The sequence below is a fragment of the Bactrocera dorsalis genome, chromosome 2 (genome assembly GCF_023373825.1).
Source record: "Bactrocera dorsalis isolate Fly_Bdor chromosome 2, ASM2337382v1, whole genome shotgun sequence".
In the NCBI taxonomy this organism is placed as follows: Eukaryota; Metazoa; Arthropoda; class Insecta; order Diptera; family Tephritidae; genus Bactrocera; species Bactrocera dorsalis.
Genome location: NC_064304.1, coordinates 20,353,097 through 20,359,303, shown reverse-complemented (window position 1 = coordinate 20,359,303; position 6,207 = coordinate 20,353,097). Strand labels below are relative to the sequence as shown.

The following is a 6,207-nucleotide window of genomic DNA, read 5'->3' as shown; positions in this document are numbered from 1 at the left end:
GACTGTCGATTATTCGGTAGTTTATTTTCGAAAAGCTGTTTTTGTATTCGCTAGGCATTCATGGAATATACATATGTTCTGGTGTATCCACCGCAAGATCGCAAATTCGATAATTTTTTTTCTATCAAATTCTCATTTTAAGCATGTTAGTGTCAACGGTTTCAGTCAACACATTTTTTCTAAGTATTTATTTAGAGAAGCTGTCATTTACGAAGTGCTTAACTGGACAACCGTTTTACTTTCCTTCTATTTTATTTTCCCAATTTTTATTTAATTAAATTTTTTGCTCCAATCCTATAAGCTTAATGATCGTTCGTTTCCTAAACGCATTGTCAGCTGTGACGAGGCTGTCTGGAGTCAGGACTGCTTGACTATAACATAATTTATTCTTGTGATAGTCTACAAGCTATTGTTGAGACGGCGTTATATCCTCAAAAAATTCATTAATTTGTGTGCCCAATGGGCATAGGGAATCATTCAGGGTGACACTCCGCGAAAAAAAAATTTGAGTTGCAAAAACAAAATTATAAAGTTAAGCAACAAATTTTTTTCGGAATTATAGAGATCCTTGAAGACAAGCCTCGTTCTGGACAACCTTCGACTTCTTCAACATTTAAAAATATTAAAGTAGTGAAGGAAATTGTGATTGAAAATTGTCTGGCAATACTAGAGAGATGGTAAGAGAGCTCGGCATCTCCTGTTAGTTCAAATGATTTTGGTGGATATTTTGGGTATGAAAAGCGTTCTTGCTCGACTCGTCCCGATAAAGCTGAATTTTTTTCAAAAGAGTAGAGCAAAAAGGTCTCTTTGGACATGATTGATCATGCGAATTCCGATCCCACATTCATGGAAAGCATTGTAACTGGTAAAGAAACATGGGTTTATGAGTTTGACTGCAAACAAGTCAACAAAAATCAGAATGGATGAAAAAAAAAGACGAAACCAAAAAAAACACAGACAAAATTCGCTCAAAAGTCAATATGATGCGAATTGTTTTTTTCGGTATTCGTGGTTTGGTGCAGCATAAATTTGTTCCGGTTGGACAGACGGTCAATAAGGCGTTATATTAGGCCATATTGAAACGTTGAGTTGAAATTTTCCGTCGAAAATTTTTACACGAAAAACGCAATGAATACCATCGATCAACCACTGATTGAAGATTGGGTTCATTGTGGTTTTTTCATTTTTCCCAATCTGAAGTAGTGCTGCGTGGAATCCAATCGAAGAGATTGTGCTTAGGAAAAATGTTTCGAGGAATGGCAAACCGTTGGCATAAGTGTATTACATCTGGTGGGGATTATTTTGAAGGCGAAAAAATAAATATTGATAAATATGTAATTAAATATTTTGGATTTTATTTACAATTTACAGCATATAGCAGTCATACAAACTGAGCGATCAACGAGCTTCATAAAATATATTTTGAATGTTGCTTATATAAAAGATCAAGGTCCTCCATTAGAATGACGAAATTGACGAGAAAATCATTATTTGAATATTGTTATCTCATAACAGGAGTGCCACATTAAAGTTATTTTGTTCGATATATTAATAAATTTATCGCATATCCAGTCAAATAAGTTAAAGAAACGAAGGTTAGTTTGATTTATTTAAGGTAGTGATTTAGAAGAGCACTATTTTATAAAATGTGGAGTAGTTTTGCAAAAGTAACCTTACTAACAATATTTTTCTACTAGTTCACGCCCACTTTGCAATTGTCTTCAAGCAATTGTATTATTAATTGCCATAAATCATACCAATGCATCTGTCCAGTTCCGCCTGTTTACAAACAAATAACCAATCATTCTTCAAGTTCTTTGTCATTATGCACTTTGCACCCTTATTAAAATAAAATTCCAACTATTTTGTTTATTTACAATAACAAAGTACTAAGTATTTATTGTATTTGCATGTTCGTATTAAGTAATCTGGTATAATTTATTGGCGCATGCGGACCACTTAGTCAAACGTGCAACGATAGCATCAACAAAAATGATAAATTTACATAAAAGGAAATACACTTTTGCGCGCAGATCAAGTGCAAGCTTGGCTAGTGTACCCATACTAAGTCGAACACGTGCCGCATATGATTTAATTAAAGCTTATTACACCATTGGCAAGTGCGGTGTTAACAACTCGAACAGCTGATTGAACCAGTTTCTGCGCATAAATTATAGGAATTGCGAAAATTAATCACAAAGTGTTGTAAATCAGCAGACCAAATAAGCTGGGCTGACTTGACCACCATATAAGAGTATGCTTACGAGCTACCGGATTTTCATGCAAAATAAATGAAATATTTTACGACGTAAAGAGAGCAACGGCGCGCTTCATTAACCGGATTGCATGCTGAAAGCGCTGAAATGCAATTGAACGGGAAATATTTAGAAAAGACGCAATGAACTTGTACTTGAAGTTGGCCGCAGTAAATTGCGTTGAATAATTATAAAACAGACGTCAGCCGAAGTTCTTCTCGTAAATTACATTTTACTGTTTTTTCACTTCATGTGTTGATTAATTGCAATTAAAGGGGCCTGCAGCGACACCTACTCATCTAAGAATCATGCAAACCTTGCTGGCAGTGGAGACCTATAAAAGCGTTGCATATGCTCGAAGCTGGCATAACGCTACCGATCGACACTTGGTAAGAACGTCGAGCGGCCGTAAATAGCTTAAGACAAAATGAAGCATACTGTGGTAAGTCACTTGGAGCAGCTAACTCTTTTTATCTTTTTTTATAATTGGTACTTACACCACTACCTATTTATACCTCCATTATAGGTGCTAACATTGGCTGTGATATGCCTGGTCTGTGTGATGCAGAATGAAGCTAGCATTTTGCCCTTGATATTGGGACCACAGGCACCGGTTGTTGTTTCGGTGCCATCCATACCGGTGGTGAAGATTGTGCCTGTGGCTGCTGGTGGTGAAGGTGGTGCTGGTGGCGCTGGCGGTGAAGGTGCTGCTGGCGGCGGCGGTGGCGGTGGTGGCGCTGCTGGCATTTTAGGTGGTGGCGGTGGCGGCGGCGGTGCTGGTAGCGCTGGTGGTGGCGGTGGCGGAGGCGGTGGTGCTGGTGGTATTTCAGGCGGTGGCGGTGGAGGCGGCGGTGCTGGTAGCGCTGGTGCTGGTGGCGGCGGCGGTGGCGGTGGTGGTGCTGGACTCCTTGGCGGTCTAGGTGGATTAGGTGGCGACGGTGGCGACAGTGGTGACAGTGGCGACGATAGCCATTAATCTGTAAGAGAAAGTGTTATTTGTAAATACGTTGCATTGTTTATATGTTGATAACAGTTCTATTTTGTGTATACCTAGTTAATGCTTTTAACAATCACATTTCTGTCTTTGAGTTGCTTTTCGTTTTTCTGCAAGTGAATATAACAGATATTTCAAAAGTAAATTAATTTTGTGTTTCAATAATTTCGAGTAAATATACCTTCTGTTAATAGCCGCGTCTTTTCGTAGAATTTTCGAGCTTGTCTTGCTCGTCATACTGACACATTTCGGCATCTCTCTTTGTTTGTTTGCAAATGCGCCTCACTTCCCTCTTCAGCTCTCGGTATCTATCCCATCCCGCACGTGTTGTGATGAGAGTTAGGCAGTCTGTTTTCTCTCCGCTGTGCCATGAACTTCGAAATTAAGGGACCAGACATTCCAGGTGCATGCCCTCAAATCATAATCCTTAACACATTTGTAGGGTCATCAAAAGGGGGGTCACTTATCAGAGGCTGTTGTTTCCTTTTCATTGGTATGGTTGTTTACGTGGCGAGTCATAAGTCCAGCGCACAACCCATAGGAGGGATGTTTCGCCTTTATTTTAGCTTGCCTTCAAACGCACGAGTTCTGGCTACCCACAAGATACTAGGTTTAAGACCGGAAGTCATGAGCTGCTTGAATCATATGTAAAATAATTGTTTCTGGTCAATACCAAGTGAATGGCGCTCAAAGTATTTTCTTCACTTGCGTAAACTTCACGTATGGAAATAGGTTTGTTCGTGACATTTAATGAAATTAAAAAGGAGTGAGTTGGTTCTTGTTTCTGAAAACGAAATCTCCCTCGATGGTAATTGTCAAAATTTGGTTTATTGTGTTTTCGTCGGTTTTTCAGAATCTATGTTTAGTTGCTCGAGAGAGCTGGGATAACTTGAGAAACTTCTCTTGGATGGAGTGTTACCGGCGCCATCACGGCGTTCTTTGCCGTTCCCCAGATCGGTTAAATAAGTTGGAATATTGCTGCGGCTTGTTTATCGAGCTAAAGGTAGTCCATGGGGAAAAATGTTTTGCTATTATTCGGTTTGTCATTTTAGGATATAGATTTATTAAAACAAAAAAGCAAAGTTATCATAAAACCGTTATGTTGAATGCAAGCAATACAAGAACACAAAATCATTCGTTCGTTGCTACCAGACTTAATTGCCTCCGATGATATTTCTTAATGTGTTTTCACCAAAATATTTGCACACAAACAAAAATACACATTTTGCTCATGCCTAAACCGATCGGGGCTTTCATAAATTGCATGCATTGCGACACCTGAGATGAGTGATGAATGCCTCAACCAGCAAGTGATGAGATTGAAGTTTTTGTGGCGAATGGTGTTCTTTGCACCGCCTGCCACTCGCATTGCTTTCGAGCGGCAGCCACAAAATAGCCACAGCCAAATTGAAATTCATGCGCAGGCGGCAAAATTTCGTTTCATTTGTTGCCAAGTACGCCAGTGTGTATGTATGTGTATAAGTGCAAAAGCACGCTTTCGAATGTGCGTATTCATGCCATTGTTGTTGTTGTTGCTGCTGTTGCTATATGATTTCATTAGTGCTGTATCGAGTTTGGATATTGCTGGCCATCATTAGTGTGTTGTAATGGTGAGCGAAATGCGTTTGCGATGCGAAAAATCCCAATGCAATTTCCTAATTTCATTTCGTAGCCGCTTTTATAAAGCTCTGTGCGGAAAGGTCTGCATATGTATGTACGAGTATGCACAAACGGATATATGTGGGCCTGATGAGCTCATCATGCATTGATATGAACGTGAGAGGTTTGCGTTATTCCACCGAATGTTTGAGTATATCATTTTGTAGCTGGTCGACATATTTTAATAGTACAACAATATTGGTAAAACGTTGTCCAAAATCTTATGATCTAATCTACCTACACATATCATCGATTTGGAGCAGTTGTAGATTTTTAGAGCGATTTTATGTAATTTTAATTTTCACGGAAGCGTGACATGAGGAATTCGCTGTTGATATAGAGGAAACTTTCGATAACGTCCTGACGGAATCAGACGTATCTGCTCTGGATGGTCTTGGGGTTGAATCAAACCCTGAACATCCCTTCACTTAAACATCCCATTTTTCGGTCTTCTGTGCGACGAAATGTGAGTAGGGGAACCCCACAATAGGTCTATGGATCTGGTTGTTAACAAACCTTCTTAAAAAACGTGAACTATATAATTTCTCAAATTGAATAAACTACTTGCATAATTTTATGCCGAATCAGATCTCAAAGATAACGTCGGAATATGCATAATTATTTTTTTCTTTTGAGGAAAAGAACACTAAAAAATCTTTACATATTCACAGTTTTGGCTAAGATTGCCCGAAGCAACAGAAAAATTTCATAATATTTTTTATGGCCTTTTGCTCTGTAAGGGTACTTGGAGCACACAAAGATTCAATAGATCGTGTTGAAAAAACAACTCGTTTCGTTTAAAGCTAGTTTTCTATTTTTTGAACTTTCCAAAATCGAAATATGTATTATTATCATCAATGTTCGAGTTCCCTAGAACTCCATTTTCTTTTCAAAATAGGTATCTCAACAATAATTTCTGTGTGCCAATATGAAGCACATCAAATGACTGGCAACGAAATTAATTGCCCCGACTGTTGGCTGCTGGCAATAAACCAGATATTAACAGTCCGAGTGGAACTACAGATACTTACTACAACCCCTTGTTAAGTGAAAATAAAAAAGGCAATTCCAGTATTTAGCAACACGAAGTGACGCTTTGTTTCCAATTAAGTTAATTGTATGCTAATGAAAATTGTCCATCATTGTGCTAGTGGGCGGCGTGAAATTGAAGTTTTCAAAGAACTCGAAAAAATACACTGCAATTTATAAGAAAGCTGTGAGTTTAGAAGAGGAGTTAATATTGTATAAAATAGATACCCATTAACATGGGCTCGACGTAAAGGAAGTATTTTCTTGATT

The 6,207-nt window shown here is 38.5% G+C and overlaps 1 protein-coding gene across 1 annotated transcript; it reads left to right on the top strand.

The window, feature by feature from the left end:
* Nucleotides 1-2,541: 2,541 nt before the first annotated feature.
* On the top strand, nt 2,542-3,394 carry LOC105229866 (uncharacterized). Its single transcript, XM_011210350.4, has 2 exons — nt 2,542-2,697; nt 2,782-3,394. Exons 1-2 carry the CDS (start codon nt 2,683-2,685, stop codon nt 3,229-3,231), a joined length of 465 nt encoding a protein of 154 aa, XP_011208652.2. The 5' UTR covers nt 2,542-2,682; the 3' UTR covers nt 3,232-3,394.
* Nucleotides 3,395-6,207: the final 2,813 nt, after the last annotated feature.